The sequence below is a fragment of the Fundulus heteroclitus genome, chromosome 2, assembly GCF_011125445.2.
Source record: "Fundulus heteroclitus isolate FHET01 chromosome 2, MU-UCD_Fhet_4.1, whole genome shotgun sequence".
Lineage (NCBI taxonomy): Eukaryota > Metazoa > Chordata > Actinopteri > Cyprinodontiformes > Fundulidae > Fundulus > Fundulus heteroclitus.
In genome coordinates this window covers 29,526,762-29,542,768 of record NC_046362.1, presented here as the reverse complement: position 1 = coordinate 29,542,768, position 16,007 = coordinate 29,526,762, and the positions used below count along the sequence as shown (strand labels likewise).

The 16,007-nt window shown below is 38.0% G+C and overlaps 1 protein-coding gene across 1 annotated transcript in view; it reads left to right on the top strand.

The window, feature by feature from the left end:
* Positions 1 to 16,007, top strand: part of syt9b (synaptotagmin IXb) — a 76,746-nt gene that overhangs the window by 48,512 nt on the left and 12,227 nt on the right. The window contains exon 5 of the mRNA XM_012867638.3: positions 14,855 to 14,975. Within this exon, the coding sequence (XP_012723092.2) occupies positions 14,855 to 14,975 (121 nt within the window). The remainder of the gene's footprint in view (positions 1 to 14,854; positions 14,976 to 16,007) is intronic.

Below are 16,007 nucleotides of genomic sequence, written 5' to 3'. Positions count from 1 at the left end.
ACAGAAAGGACAACACAGCGCAATGCATCCACTGCAAAGCAGAATTGGCGTACCACAACAGCACGACATCAATGTTGCAGCATCTGAAGAGAAAACACCCGCTACATGCATCCAACTCGTACACGGTTGCCAACAGGTAACGTTTATGTTCTCTTTGCTAACTACGTTGTGTGATAATCTGCCATGTTATAGATGTAAATTGAGGCACATTATTTTGCTAACGTTACATCTACCGCTTAAACATAGCGGTTACTTAACCGGGTGTAGTGTAAATTGTATGTGAGGGTGGAACTGAGAGAAATTATGCAGGACTTAATGTAAGTTTGTTAATAAAAATACGCAGCAACAGATTACAGGCATAAGCTGAAAAGCATTTATTTAATGGTGTCTTTCCAACCTGAAAAGTTACAATCTTTTCTTCTCGCTACTGTTATGTATGAATTAGAAATTTTGATTAATATTTTTTGTAGTAATTCTATATTTGTTTATACCTAAGCAATCAAGAATAAATAATAGCATCGTTTTAATAAAAATAGCAACATTTTTGCATTTTATCATGACTAGTTAAGGCTGCAGAACTCTGTACAAACTCAAACCTTTACATTTTGAGTAAGAGTTTATTTTTTTCCTAACATATAGATTACATTCTGTTTTCCAATACATAAAAAACCATTTCACTGCATTTAGATTTTTCTGTGATGGTTAAAAATAATGCTTTTAATTAAAGCATCCTCAAAACTCACACATAAATGAAAGCCTTAAATCCATAAATAAAATAAAACTGAAACTAAAGCTGCTATCATGGCAGATGAGCTGTCAGTGCAGATTCCAACTTAATAATATTAAATGTTATAATATCCAAATTAGTGCACTTGAAATATATTTAATTCATAACAAGGAATAAACAAATAATCATTACATTGTGCTTCTTTTCAGTGAACCGAAGAGTCATACGTTGGACAGCTTTGTTCAAAGGGTTCCAGGATGTTCGGTTGTTCAAGCAGCTGAGTTCACAAACAGCATTTTAAATATGATCATCACAGACATGCGACCGCTGTCCGTGGTGGAAGATGAAGGATTCCAGAAGATGATCTCCACCTTCAATCCAAATTATACCCCTCCTTCCAGAACCTACTTTGTAAAAATGATGGAGAAAAAGTATGAAGAAATCAAAGACAAATTGAAAAACATCCTAAAAGAGACAGACAGCATTGCTCTCACAGCAGACATTTGGACAAGTGTTGCCACAGAGGCATATCTTGGAGTGACATGCCACTTTCTTGGAGAGGACTGGAAAATGAAGTCCCACACCCTGACAACAATGCCACTTGAAGAAAGACACACAGCAGCAAACATTGCAGAGTGGCTTGAGGAGGTTATTGCAAAGTTTGATGTTCCACCTGAGAAAGTCAGAGCTGTCGTCCACGACAATGGTGCCAATATTGTAGCAGCAGTGAAGATTTTGGCAGAAAAGCATAAGTGGGCATCTGTGCGATGTGCAGGGCACACCCTGAACTTGGTGGTACAGAATGCTCTGAAGAGCAACCAGAGCATCTCAAAGTGTGTGGCAGCTGCAAGATGTCTTGTTGAACATTTTAAAAAAAGTGAACTGGCTTGCACAAAGCTGAAGGATAAGCAACAGCAAATGGGCACAGCATCACACATGCTCATACAAGATGTAAGCACTCGTTGGAACAGTACTTTCCACATGCTGTGTAGGCTGCTGGAGCAAAGATGGCCGATAACTGCTGCACTATCTGACCCAGCATTGACACCACGAGGAAAACACTACCTTGATCTTAAGCCAGAGCAGTGGAATATTATAGAGGAGATAAGCAAGGCTCTTCAGCCATTTGAAGAAGCAACGGTGTTTCTGAGTGGGCAAGACTACGTTACTCTTTCTGCACTTCCACAACTTGTGCAAAGCCTCAAGAAGTCCATACAGACCCAAGTTTTTGAGACTGCACCAGCTCAGTCATACCAAGCTGAAGTGATGGCACAGATCACAACAAGATGGGAAGGACTATTTATGTGTCAGCCTCAATCCTCAAATACTGTTGTACTTACTGCTGCTTTAGATCCCAGATTTAAGAAACTTAAGTTCTTGCCCCCAGATGAAGCCTTTAAGATCCAAAGCATGGTTCAAACATTGGTCCTTGATGTCAAAAAGAAAATGAGACAGAAAAATTCAGGTGAAAATGAGGTCTCCACTGATGCCCAAGACAAGCCTGTAGAGCATCAGCAGAACACCAACACATTTTTCAGCAATCTACTGGGTTCTTCAGAATCCAGCACAAGTGATGAGGAGGATGAGGAACAGCATTTGAACCAAGATGTTCAAAAGGAAGTCTTGATGTACTTTGGAGAGCATACACTGTCCAAGAGGGAGAACCCACTTCTATGGTGGAAATCAAATGCAGCACGGTACCCAACACTGTCAAAACTTGCAAAGTTCTTTCTGTGTATACCAGCAACATCAACACCATCAGAACGGCTTTTTTCCGCAGCAGGGAACATCGCATCGAAGCGCAGGGCAAGCCTCAGTTCACAACATGTCGACATGCTCACTTTCCTTCACAGCAACCATAGTCTTCTTTAAGGCTTCTTTAACAGTTAAACACATGCACACCTGTGTGTTGGAGCATTTAAGAAATGCATATTGAATAACATTCAGTATATGTTGGATTTAAGATATTTTTTTATTCCATCTTTAAGAACATCCAAGTTGATTTTGTTGAGGTTCAAGTTGTTTTTGTAAAGCCAGTGTTTACTATTTTGCCTTAGTAATCTTTTCTATTAATTCTTTTTTTATTTCTCCTCTGTTTTTGCAGTTAAGAAAGCAGGAAATCTGTTCTACCTCAGATTTGAAACTTATAATTTGAATGTATAAAAGGCAGTATTCTCTGGTTTGCCTTAACTTTTCTATTTAAAGCTAATGAATATTTTTTTACTCTTTTGTGTTAGCACTGAAAAAAGCAAGGAATTTGTTGCACCTTAGACTTAAAATATATTGTATAAAATGCAGTATTTACTATTTTGTCTAAACTTGTTTTATTTTTAAATCAAGTATTTTCTTTATTTATCTTTTCTGTTTGAACTTTAGAACAAAAAAGCAAGAGATTTGCTGTACTACTGATTTGAAACTTTACTGGAGGTTTAATGTTATTGCGTTGTTATTATCAATAAAATGTTAAAGAGTTAAATGAGTTGTTTACTTAGTTCTTTTACGTGTATGTGTATTACTCACTGAAGATAAATACATAAACTAAAAGCTGGAGTATAGACATTTTTATAAGCATATTTGTGAGCCTGCCACTTTATTATTTGAATATAATTTAATATCTTAGTATAACTTTTCTTCAGGTTAAAGCAAACTACTGTTACAAGTAAACTTTCTAAACTACAAACATTTAACTGTTAGGGATGCTCAAAAAGGAGATATTGGACTGATCTGGACTAACTGGTGTTATTGCAGATTTGCCAATAGTTCATTTTATAATTTTTTTTATCTGATTACTCGATTAATCGTAAGAATAATCGATAGATTACTCGATTACTAAAATATTCGTTTACAACAGCCCTAATGTGCACCCCTCTGCTTTTTTCAAGCACGCATCTTGTTGGCTGACACACATAACAAAAGCCTTCGCGGAGTCACACAAACGCGGTATAGAAATGAGCCGTGGGAGGATTTTAAGCTGGAAACATCCAGAATTTAAACAAAGTTTACTGTTTTAAAACCTTTGAAACAATAATTTAAAGCTAGCATATTTTGCAATAAAAAAAATCCCTATTTTCTCAGAAATTGATTTTTTTCTTTTTTTTTAAACTCACTTTTTTTTTTTATTGTTTTCAGCCAATTCCGAATTATAGCTTTCTTACCAGCCACCAACATAATCCTGAAAATATATTTATCCTCTGAGGTTGTCAACCTTTCACTCCTGATGTTACAAGTTTCTTGAAATGACCCTTAAAAGTGCACACCTAAATTATATGTAACGTAATTTTGCGCACCTGAATTCAAGCCAAGGCAGCACGCCCACCGAAGCGCCACTGGTTCTGTGTCGTTAAAAAGAAAATAGCATGAAACACAGCTACGGACTTTCCTATTGATTTTAATTAGGACATTTTGGTAGGAGTGGAAAGACATTACGTAGTGATAAGGCTGCCGCTGATAAAAGCCCCTGGGTCCGAGGGAAGGGAGGGGAGAGGAGCAGACCAGAGCGTTGAGGTACAGAAACACAGCGCACGTAGTTTAAAAAAAAATAAAAGCATAATTAATAAAAGCGAAACTTATAAACAGACTAAGTGGCGTTTTAGACTGCATCTTACGGTTTGGATCACCGAGAACATTCATGTTTTTAAAAAACACAGTAAAGCCAGAATAACTTTCGAGCTGTAGTCCAATCAGCAATTTTGAATGTTGAAGTGCTTTTGTTGAAGTGCTTTTGTTAATGTTGTAATATTTTTGTTAATGTTGGAGTGCTTTCCTTATTGTTGTAGCGCTTTCATTAATGTTGGAGTGCTTTCCTTAAAGTTGTAGCGCTTTGCACCTCAGGGCCACCGTATTGAAGCCAATATGTAGCAATACGAATGCGATCCCAAAATATATGAAAGTGGCTGAATCTTTCTTTTTCACAACTTCTCCAACATCTTGTGTCTTGGTATTATATTCTCTTTCAGCCAAATTCTCTCCACGAGGGGGAACTTGATGTTTTCCAATGTTGCCTAAATATCTCCTCCCATGTCTCCTCCGTCCACCTCCCTCCTGTCTCTTTTTCCCATCGTTCTTTTACATATAATGTGTTGCTTCCTTTCAAGTTCTCCACTCCTGAATACAATTTTGAAATTACTGTTTTGCCCAAATTTGATTAATTTGCTCCAATAAACATCTTAATTATCCCTTACTCTAATTGTTCAAAGTTGATCTTTTTTATTGATTCCTCAATAACGTCCCTTACCTGCAAATACCTAAAGATAATTTTATTGTTAAGGCCAAATTTTCTCTTTACTTCTTCAAAGCTTATTACCTTCCCTTTTTTAATCAGTTCCCAATATGTCTTCGGACCCCTGGCCCACTCGCCGAATGTTTTATATTATATGTGTTTTTAAAATATGAATCATGGGCTATCCATCTTAATAGTCTACTCTGCTAGGAATTAAATTTTTTCACATATTTCCCGTTTGTGCTCTGCCGACTTGTTCCCACTTTTGCCGTGGCGTGTCACAAATTTCTTCTGTTCTGCTAAATGGCTAAACTTAATTCCCCTCTTTTCTAGGGTAAACCTCCATCTTTCTAGATTTTCCTCTAAATGTCAACTGTAAACCTCCATGGAGATTCCCGTTTAACTTCACCGGTCCATCACCACAGTAAACAAGAGGGCAGCTGCTTGATGTAGCCCCACTTCCACCCTGAACTCATCTGTCACACCTACCTCACCACTGTCTTACAGCTCTCAGACATGTCCTGCACCACTTCAACACACTTCTCTGCTACTCCAGACTTCCTCATACAATACCATGTCTCCTCTATCGGCACCCTGTCATAAACATTCTCTGGATTTACTAGAGCACAATGCAACTCCTTCTGATCCCCTCTGTCTTCCGTCAACATCAAAGCAAATACTGTATCTGTAGTACTTTTTCTTGGCATGAAACCATGCTGCTGCTCACAGATGTTCATTTGTGACGACAGTCTAGCTCCCACTACTCTTTTCCATAACTTCATTGTACGACTGATCAATTTCATTCCTCTGTAGTTGCCACCAATATCCACAGCTCCCATGTTCTTGAAATCCGGTACCAGCACACTTCTGTTCCATTCCTCAGGTATCTTCTCGCTCTCTAAGCTCTCATCAAACAGCCCAATACTGCTGTCTCTTCTAGACACTTCTGTATCTCCACAGGTATACCTTGAGGACCAGCTACCTTTCTAGTCTTCATCCTTTTCAATGGCTTCCTTACTTCATCCTTACTAATCTTTGTGATTTCCTGTTTTCATAGGACTATTCTATGTTGCGGTGAACTATTTTAACCCCCACTTGGATTAAGTGCCTGATACTGGTGGGAAGCGTTGGTGTGTTGGTAAGACTAGGAAATAATATTCAGCTTTAGAATGACCTAAATTCTTTCTGGGAAAAAAATATAATCAGATGTTACACACCATGACAGCTGTTCTTTTCATTCACATACCTAAACCTTTTTAAGATGCATCATTTATACACCCGCATTTAGCCAAAGCTTGAAGTCTTTCTCTCTCCTGACAAGACAAGAGGCAGGCCACATGTATTCATTTTTCTATTTTCAGCCATTGCAATGACAATGGCAAACTGTTTAGTTGCAGGTGAATAATTGCCAAGCCTTTGGCTACCATGCCAAACTGCAGGAAAAGTCTTTGATGACAAGTACACAGTTTGCTGGGTAATTTTCATGACACTACTATATAGATTTTTCAAGTGCTTTGAGCATACAGAGAAACATTTAAAGCATGTATGCAAACTGAATTACAGAATCCAAAAAGTGATTGCGACCCTTCAGAGATCACCTTACTATTACCTACTCTCAAACTTGTGTACACTCCTAAATAATTAAGTTTGCATGAGAGAGAGCCTTTCTACATAATACATAAAACTGGGCCAGTAAAACGTTTTAAGAACAACTATTTAGTTTCTTTACACTGCAAAAAACTGGCAGTTTGAACAAAATGACAGTCTCGCTATTCTTCACAGGCAGTTAGGAAGGATCCTTTAGCTTAGCCTGATTCTGCCATGGTGTATTTATTACTGCTAAAGTGCAGTCAAGGCAGTGATTTATTTACTTCCAGCATGTTCATTCAGGCAGATACATCCACTGTACTGTTGACAACCTCAGAGAGAACAAGATCTTTAAACCCATTTAAAGTTTTAACAATTGACCCGAGTGACTGCTGTACTCAGAATCTTCCAACATTAACTTTTTTAGCTTGTACCCTACAGAGCAAATGACACAAACAGAGCATCCTTTCGGAATACTTACACATTACTGACTTCCTCAGGATCCATCATCGTGAGAGGAAATATATTCAACTGGAAGTAGGCATATGAAAAATGTTGCTTGTATCATAAATTAGAAAGTATTGTAACTTATTAACTCGTTGCTTGTAACATTAAATTAATGACCAACTATTCCACATTACCTATTAAGAGACTATATGCTTTTGAATCTGATAATGTATGACAGTTCTTATATTCTTTTAATCCATGGTTCTGGTTTACAAAATACCATAACCGTTTTAAGATCCAAGCCCAGAGCTGAGACTTTTCTAGCCCAACAGAAATCCATAATTATCAAAAAGGATGTAACTGGTCCAATTACAAGTTGGCACATTTCCCCCTTGATCTGCCCCACCCATTCTGTAAATGACAGCACCTTGTGCTTAAAGGTGCATAGTGCAAGTGTTGAAGGTAAATGTTATTTCTTTTCTTTCCCATACATGCCCTTACAATTGCTTGACGTGTAAAATGAGTTTCCCTTTATTTAGTTGCCTGTATAGGCTGGATTAACAAGTTTATGAGAGAATGATTCAGGCCAAATCCTCTGGGCGTGCACATGCGTTTGATGTACTGCGCGTTCTCGTTCACCCGGCTACTTTGTTGAGTCTACGCCATAATCGATGCATTAGCGAGAGAACGTGGGCCGTTACGATTTTTGTAACTTTCTTACACCAGAAGACATTACGCCTCTAAACAAAAGCTGTGCAGTTGCAGCGACATATGCTTTTCCTCTTCTCCCATGCACGTGCACAACATTGGTGTCGTTTCAACTTGTCGCCAAAAGGGATCAGACATCTGCAAAAATCCTAGAACTTAGGCTATGCTCCTTTAAGTTTTTCTCATAATTGCCAAAATGAAATACCAAATAGAGAATTTGAATTGAGGTTTTGCAGAAAATGATCAGTGGCGTTTAGTTCCTCTGTCATCCCTCTTTTTGCTATTTCAAGTCAGTTTTTCCAAAGCAGATTTAACTGATTTTAATCATTCACCATTTTATGTTTTAGTAGTTTGGATTTCTTCAAACTCCATGTGCTCTGGGACATTTCATACCGACCATGTGTGAGTTCAGAAATGAAATCAATTGTTTTAAACAATTTTGTATCATCTAAATGTAGTCTGGTTTAAATAAATGGGGATATGTGAATTTAATGCATATTATCTACCAGCAAAAAGTCACTCAGAGCTGTTTTGGATTAATCAGGTGTCATAATCTGACAAATTGTTCAAAACTAAGTCAACTGGAACACAATTAAAACATTCTGTGTAACTTTAAATAGGGATGGATATAGAAAAAAAGAATGTCGATAAAATAGAAATCATATTGATCGATATCGATAATTATCTACAAATTCAAAACATATATTTTAAGTGCAGCCCTGACTATTTTATGCTGTTTCTTAGCCACCTATTTTTAGATAAAGACACAAACACTGAATTCAAACTCAACCCTTTATTTAACCAACTTTTTACCAGTTTTTTAAAAAGTAAAAAAGAACGCATGCTCTCTGAACCCTCTAAAGGGGGCGGAGTTTAGTTCCTGGGTGTGCGTTTGTGGTTGGTTGGGAGGATGTAATGACTGTAGTATTAACCTACATGGCTAGAATGCAAAAGGAATGAAAACGTAACTTTTTATTGACCCTTTTTTGTATCATCGATATATGTCTATTGATATATATATATATATATATATATATATATATATATATATATATAATTATTGTCCAGCCCTAACTTCAACTGTCTTAAGAAAATACATAATAATGTAAATAAATTATTATATTTTAGCATGTTTGTGAAAAATTATCTCCATGATTGATTATGAAAAATAATTACAAGGAAAATAAATACATTGATGGTTTAATTACCTGTGAAGGTGTTGGAGTTAGGTTTAGGTTGAACATGCATTCATTAGTGGTTATCATCCTACACAGGTTCCCTGTTGGGACAGTATTTTTTTCTCTCATTGCACTCTGCAGGAGGAAAAAGGATTCTATCTGGAAAGAAAATTATCTTTAAATTTAGTAACTGACGCATAAAGTCTGCACATGTAGAAATAGCTCCATCACTTATTAATCTACATGCTATGAAACTTGCATACGGTGACTTGTTCAACAAGATTAGGGGGTGGTTTCTAATCAAATGTAATTAAGGTTGCACACCGCTGAGGAAAGGTTGCAGGCTTTTATGTGTTTAAATGTTTCCCGGCGTGTTATGTACCGGGTACACACACAAACATTGTATACACCCTTTTCCAAGCAAGAACTCAGTTATGCCAATTTCTACAGCTGGCGACACTAAGAGGGTATGCTCAAAAACTCTTACAGATGTGAAAAAAATATATACATACATAATGAGCAAATTATACAGCCGTATGTAGACAATTTTAGCAAAGTGTTTAACAAAGCATGCACAAGAAGGTGCAGAAAAGAAAAACGTAAAAGAATGGCCCTCTTCTTATTTTCATTTATATTGTAAAAAAAAACCCAAGAGCATGTATTTAGAGACCAAGCAGATTTTCTGTCCCAAAATAATGACTAATCGAGAATCTTTACTCAAAGATACATTTTCAACATACCAGTGGATATATATTTATACATATATATACATATACATATATATATATATATATATATATATATATATATATATATATATATATATATATATATATATATATATATATTGAAGAGTACCTCACCCAACATTTCGGTTGACTTATTAAAATGTTAATTTAATTCTGCCAGGGGTACCAGTCATTTGAGGGTTAATTGCACTAGTCTCCTCTGTATTTCTACATGCATTTGAGGACATCCAGAAGTCTCCTTTTGTTGCACTGATCTGATTTCTGATCATGCAGAAGGGATCACAAATCACATGTACCGGGAATATCAATGTTTATTTGCATATTTAAATTGAGGCATGTCAAGGGTGAAGCGTGATTTCCCTTCTGTGGTTTCTATTCAGTGTTGATTGGAATGACAAAATGAAATAATAATCTTTATTGTGATTGCAACATACATTCCAAAGAAACTTGTTCTCTGCATTTAACTCATCCCCTTGGTGAGCTAGTGTGCGATGCCCAGGGAGCAATCTGGGGTTAAGGGTCTTGCTCAGGGACCCAGAGTGGCAGTCTGTTTACCTGACTCCGCCAGATAGATTTGCTCCGCATATCCATCTGGAAACCTTCCGTTGAAGTAATTTTGGGAAGGCGCGAAAATACTGGTCAGCTGATTGGCCTATGTTGGTGATAGACGGGCCAAATAAACCAATCAGATTCGTCGTCGCTCTGTTACGAGCGACGACGAAAACACAACCACAAGCCAAGCTACTCTTGCTGCTGCAAGTAAAGGCTCGTTAGCTCAGCAGAGAAATACTCTGTAATTCCGATAAAACTTGCTCGATAGCCACGCTAACGCTAGTTTCATCGGCTGAAGCCGCCATGTTCTTTAGACTGAACTGTCGCGCTTCCCGTTGCGTCACACCTCAACCCGCCTCAAAGCCAACGCTGATTGGACGTTCGTTTGGTGAACGGCTCCAAATTTTCTTTAACGGAGAGTATCCAGACTGATCTGCGAGTGAAACCTTGAAACCTCGCGAGATCAGGATGGTCTCACGAGGCTAGCAGTCTGTAGGAGTTGAACTCAGAACCTCTAGGTCACCACTCCCCCACTTGAAGCCATGCACGCACACCTTTTCATCTATCTTTACACCATGTGTACAGTTAAAAATCATACACCAGGGGCCTTTATATGTGAGGCCCCTGGTCCCCCAATCGTTCATTACTGTGACTAAAAATAAAAACCATAGCACAACTTTTATATTCTACTTTATTCAACCCTGCTGCCACATTGAAGAAAATAAACATTCGAAATAAACACTTATGGCTTCTGCATTTTTACCTCTCTGTGGTCTTCCTGCCACTCTCATTAAGTTGATTGAGAACCTTCTTGACAACACTTTGCTGTTTGTTCCAGTAAACAAGCAATTCCTATGTTGTGAGGCTACAGGTTTATTTTGTCCCTTTTATCTCCAGGCATCTAGCTCTGTACAGCAAAAACGAGAATTGTTTTATGTTGGAAAACTGGCTAAAAGAAAACTCCTATCTCAACTTTTTCTCTTAGCAGGGGTTGGGAGGCGTTACTGAAATAATTCCTATTTATAAGGAATATTATAGCACACAGGTATTTTTGAAAGACACAGATAAACCCAATGTTATTCATAATATCTGCGTCAATATACAGAGATACATTTCTACAGCAGGAGGGGAGGATTAATGAGACCAGACTCAGACCATTGATGGAGTTGATCTAACTCTGCAAGAAGCTTGTATATAAAACCTGGCAGCTCCTGAGGGAAAGGAGATGTTTGTCTTATAATTGCAGAAGATGGACTGCCCCTACTCTCTCTTCTTTATTGGGGTGCTTTAGAGATACGGGCTAATATCATTGGAAGAGCACAAGTGACCATAATCCTAACCGCAGGCTTGATTTGAGTGCTCATAACAGTAGTGACCGACACTCTATATTCTGTAAACCTAGCTCTATAGTCTCTGTGTGCAAGAGAATGAAGGAGGAAGGAGATCACATTATCTTTGGAGTGCTAAAGGGGCTTATTTGTCCTGCATCTCTTTGCTTGCCTGCCTGCGTGGATCAGGTTGCAAATTCTTGTGCCTCTGCCAGGATTCATGTGTGCTACACCTCTGAGGCATCATAAGCCAGCCGTACATGATTACCAGTCGGCGCTCAGAGCAACAGTGATGACAGAGCGTCAGAGGTGGATTCTTCCTCAGCAACACTTGTAATGAATCCACTCATCACTCAGTGTCAGAGATCTTGGCTGATGATTGTTTGTGTGAATGCATGTAAGTGTGAGCATATTCTCTGTGTTCCCGGGCGTGCAGATGCTGTCATCCATGATGAATTAACTCATTTTAATTAATTTGATTTTAAGCAGTATTGAGTGGAAGACTCAGAACATTTTTTATGTGCGTGTGTGAGTGTGTTTGTTTCTCTCAAATAATGGCAGTTAAACTTAATCAGCACAAGAAGCAGCTCTATATTTCTAAACCCATTTACTATGTGTGTCAACAAATCTACACTATCTGTGGGATTCCAATGAAAAGCAACATGAGATCCACACAGCCCCATAATGGGGTAACAGTGTTTATATGACTAGGAATAAAATTCAACAGAAGATCCCAATCATGGCTAAAGTAGTGCTAGACTAGAGCATTCAACAAAATAGTTGCAGTGTTGACAAGTTATCCATTTACTTTCAGTCAACTTCCTTATCTTAAATTTTAAGTTTGAAACCAGACAAATCAAGACAGATGTGGGAAGGACGTGTGAAAATGATTTCATTGTTTGTGGTTTCTAGCACAGAATGCAACAGTGTGGATGTACAGAATAGCTTTCTATGTCAACTTTTTTGTTATTTCTTGATTTTGTTATTTATTGAGTCTGTTCATATAAAAAGACACTAGAAATCTAAAACGGCTATACTTTTAACACAGTTTTTAAATCACTGCCAGTCTTAGTACCTCCATGAACATGTGAATGGAGCTGAGTTGCTGTGAAGGCTTTTCCCTGTTGAATTTCTCACCACCCCACTGCAATGCTATCACCGTGGATATTACATCTGCATTTGGATGTTTCCTCAAAATCTTCGGAGCACCTCTATAAAGTTCCATGCAACTCTTTAATGAGTAAAAGCCACTGTGATTTAAAGCACCCTGTGACGATACAAACCAAGGTTACCCACTGCTAAGCTTAGCAAATTCTGCAATAAGTTTAAACTGGAGCTTTGTGCACATACCCGCATTTAGCAGGAATTAAGCACACAGAAGCCAAAATGTGTGTTTTCTATGGCCAATAACGTCATGGCCCTGAAGCCTAATTTTCTATTAGTCCATTGCGACTATATTTTTACATGATTATAAACCTTGTGAATAACTGCTGAGTCTTCTTTCTCTTCCTCCTCCTTCCTAAACATAATGCCAGGCATTCTTTTTGATTGCCAATCAAATATCTTTTGCATTTAAGCAGTTACTGAAAAGTTATTTGTTTCTTTTATTCTCAGCTTGTAAACCAAACGCCGGAATGTGATTTGGATGTGTGTATGGAGGTAATGCAGTGCATACTGACTATGCAGTACATCTGATCCTGTCATGATTGCTTTCCCGCAGCGGCGCAGTGAGACCATTTTTGTTTTAGCAGCAATGAAAGCCATACCCCGAAAAGTGTTTCTATTATTTGGTCAGGCAAAGGGTTAAAACCGTGATAACTATGACAAGCAGGATATTCAGGGGGAATTTCCAAAATCCGTAATCCTAGGTGAGGTACAGTGTCCAAACCGGATGATCCGAGGTCCAGAGAGAATCCAGAGGGAAATCCAAAGCAGAGTCGGCACAGATCTAGGTCCTGTAACAGGCAGGCTTTCAGATCCGACGGGTTAGGCAAGCTCAGAGAATCAGGAGGCAGAACAGGTCAGGAAACAGGCGAGCAGGAAGTCCGGAACAGAACGCTGGATTAGTTTTACCAATAGCTCGAAATAATCTGGCACTAGTGTCTGGTCTCAGGGCAGGTTATATAGCTGATGGAGCAGGTGGATCTGATGAGCGTAGATGAGGACGGGGCGGAGCTTCACAGGTGTGTATGATAGTAATCAGACCAGCACTAGTGCCGAGATCATCACTACATTAAGACCCTACGGTCTCAATGTACTGCAGAAAACTGTACCAAGATCCGGCAGAAATATTTCACATCCTTCGCTGATTTGTAAAGCCTTATTCTGTTGCTAAGGAGCTTGTAAGCTGTTTATTCAAGTCATAAATCCAATCACCAAAAGGAATCACCAAAATTCATCTTGAGCATTGTAAAATATTTTACTGGATAGTTGTATTAACCTGATTTTGATTAAATATGACACTTGTTATATTAAAAGAAAAAATGTTACAATAAACCATTCATATGTTTTACTTTGAATAGGTTTATTCAAAAGGAACTGTTATAAAGTACATCAATAGGATGAAAACATCTCTACAATGTCAATTTTAAAGGTGGTAAAATTTTCTTTCAGAAAATGAAGCAGCTCGGTATGAGCCCAATATGTTTATGAAAGTGTGAAACTAGAACTTGGCAGTATTCGTGCCTTATGAATGCACAGCTCACCTTCACACCATCACACGTTATTTTCAGAAGTGCTAATTGGGAATAGGGGGCCTGGCATGTGTGTGAATGTAGATTAGCTGTGAATGCTCTCGTAGGAAAACAGGAGTAGTTAAAACGCGATGGAGTCAACAAGTTCGAGCACAGGCTTGTTTAGAGTTACAGCAACAGTAGTGAACCCTGAGATGATGAGAGGACAATTTAACTTTAAAATAAAAAAAATAAAAAAGAAGCCAAAGACACACAAGGAAGGTGCGATTATGAAAGGTCTCCAAGGTATTCAATCCAAGGTGTATTAGGTGTGATCCATGCCTGAGGTGTAAACACGTGTCATCACTTCATCATGTTAGAAATAGCTTTTATTTGAATTCACCTCAACCTTAATTTAATTTAATTACCAAAGATTCACCCTCAACCCAATCAATTTCATCCGTAATAAGATTTAAGCTTTAGACATGTTTTATGTTATATATTCTGTCAGCGATCAAATGTTATTGCATCAAGATTTCAATCTTCAAATGCAAAATTGAAGTATGCACCATCTGTGTCTGCAGTAACGACTTTCAAAAAGAATTAAACTTTGATATAGGAATGTAGCCTTTGTATGCAAGCAGCGAAGGTTGTGCTAATATAAAATCTTAATATGTTTCTTTATAGGATAACGTGGATCTCGGAGAGCTGATGTTCTCGCTGTGCTATCTCCCCACGGCTGGCAGACTCACCATCACCATAATCAAAGCCAGAAATCTAAAAGCCATGGACATCACTGGAGCCTCAGGTGGGCCCTGAACCATAGTTTAGTTTTTCCTTTGAGAGCTGGTGTAGAATAACTGATGTCAATTTACTGTAGACAATAAGGAAAGTCATGTTCATTTTTCCAGCCTGAGTTTAGTAAATTTCAGCATGCTTTAAATACACCATACATACAAGGATTTGATGTTAATCCCCTTTGAACGTTTCCACATTTTGTCACATTACAGACATTTCACTGGGATGTTATGTGAAATGGTAACACAAAATTATGCGTAATTGTGAAGTGGAAGAAAAACTATACATGGATTTTTTATTTTTTTTATTTTTTTTACATATTTAACAAATAAATATCTGAAAAAAAGGTTTTGTTAGACAATACTTTATGGAACTATCTTTTGTTGGAATTGCATCTGCAGCATCTACATCTTCCAGTCTTGCACATTTAAAGACAAACGTTTCCCGTTCTTCTGCAAAACAGCTCAAGCTAGGTCAGACTGGATGGATAATAGAATAGTCTGTTAATAGACATTTTCAAGTCGTGTCTCAGATTCCCAGATAGATTTGTATATGGACTTTGATTAGGTTATTCCAACACATAAACGTGCTTTGATTACAGCCCGTCATTGTCGCTCTATCTATGTGGTCAGGGTCAGTCTGCCTCAGTATAGTCTTGTTTAATATGTCATGTTTCTGTATTTGTGGACATTTGTGGACAGGCTGTTTAGAGGGGGCTCTTTAGAAAGGAAGACTCTACTAACGATGGTTGGTGCCATCTTTGTTGTTATTTGTGAGAGTGAGACGCACGCAGGATAGAGAAATAGGCAAAGCTATGACGTCATTGTTTAAGAAAAGATGTGGCTTGTGTGTACACATGGGGAAATGAAACCTCCATTTTGAAATGTATCCACTCTGAGACCTGGTTTCGAAAATGATCATTGACAGGTAGATTCTCCCAAAAGATCACACCCATGTGGACGCACAGCCTGAACGACAAAACACCTTTGCAGATACACCTAATTTCATATCCCTGGAAAAGGGGCCAATGATTATTGTTCTT